Source organism: Olea europaea, unplaced genomic scaffold (assembly GCF_002742605.1).
Source record: "Olea europaea var. sylvestris unplaced genomic scaffold, O_europaea_v1 scaffold37798, whole genome shotgun sequence".
Classification (NCBI taxonomy): domain Eukaryota; kingdom Viridiplantae; phylum Streptophyta; class Magnoliopsida; order Lamiales; family Oleaceae; genus Olea; species Olea europaea.
In genome coordinates, this window is record NW_019257181.1 from 1 (window position 1) to 1,115 (window position 1,115).

Consider the following 1,115-nt stretch of genomic DNA (forward strand, 5'->3'; position numbering starts at 1 on the left):
AGGGGGACACAATTCTTAAATATACTGCTAGTTCCTACAATTTCATGTGCACCCTGAAGCAAGTGACATCTGATCGTGCTTTTTATAGAAAATCACAAATATGGCAAGCAATAAAATAGAACTTCATCTCTACATATATTCTGTTTGTTGACCTCTGAGTAGGTCTTAACATGAAATTTTAAATCAATACCAAATTCCTGTTTTCCAATATATGGAAGCAAAGGTGCAGAGCCAATTATTCAATTTTATCCACCCTTGATATAGGTCAAACAATATATAGCCCCGGTTTGGTATTGATTAAGATCAGATTAAATCTCAAGTCAAAGTCAACATTTAATTTTAATCACACATTTTATGGGACATACAACTTTTCAATTACATATTTCATCCACTTTTATTAAAATATACTAAAATCTGATTTTAATCTACACCAAAAGGAGCATATTCTACTAACCGTGATGGAGGTTCGGCAAAAGTAGAATGATCTAAAAATACGTCAGCTATCATTTCACCGCCACCTGTGATTCAGGGAACATGAGAATAATGTCAGAAAAAGGCTTGAGGGTCCCATTGATAGGAATCCAGAGACTAAGACGGATGCTGATCTAAATTCTTTCAGATTCAAAAGGGAGAAAAAGCAAAAGAGAGAAAAAGGTTACTTATTGAAAACCAAGCTTACCTAAGAAAGGAGGCATCGCAGACAAGAGCTCACTTTTACCATATAAGAATCCGATGCCTGTAGGCCCACACATCTGAAACATGTTTATTTCTTAAATTCAAAAACTCATTTACAAGCTTAAAGAATATGATGCAAATGGGAAAGACTTGACCTTATGAGAAGAAGCAACCAGAAAATCAGCATCAAGGTTCTTAACGTCAACCACCATGTGTGGTACACTTTGACAAGCATCTACAAGGACCTTGGCTCCAACATCATGTGCCCAACTCACAATTTGATTGACTGGGAGAACAGAAGCTGAAGAAAAGATGAAATATAACAATGAATAGATGCAACCGTTATAAGCAGTTTTTGTTGTGGACTCCAAACACAATAAGCCCCTGTATTTTAATCCCCATTTTCTAAAACTCATCCCCCCCCCCCCCCCCCCCCCCCC

At 37.0% G+C, this 1,115-nt stretch overlaps 1 protein-coding gene across 1 annotated transcript; it reads right to left on the minus strand.

Annotated features, from left to right (window-relative positions):
• Positions 1-405: 405 nt before the first annotated feature.
• On the minus strand, positions 406-1,057 carry LOC111386914 (cysteine desulfurase 1, chloroplastic-like). The gene is made up of 3 exons (XM_023011417.1): positions 831-1,057; positions 680-752; positions 406-518 (listed from the first exon to the last, which is right to left on the minus strand). The coding sequence occupies exons 1-3, from the start codon at positions 885-887 to the stop codon at positions 421-423; spliced, it is 228 nt and encodes a 75-aa protein (XP_022867185.1). The 5' UTR covers positions 888-1,057; the 3' UTR covers positions 406-420.
• Positions 1,058-1,115: the final 58 nt, after the last annotated feature.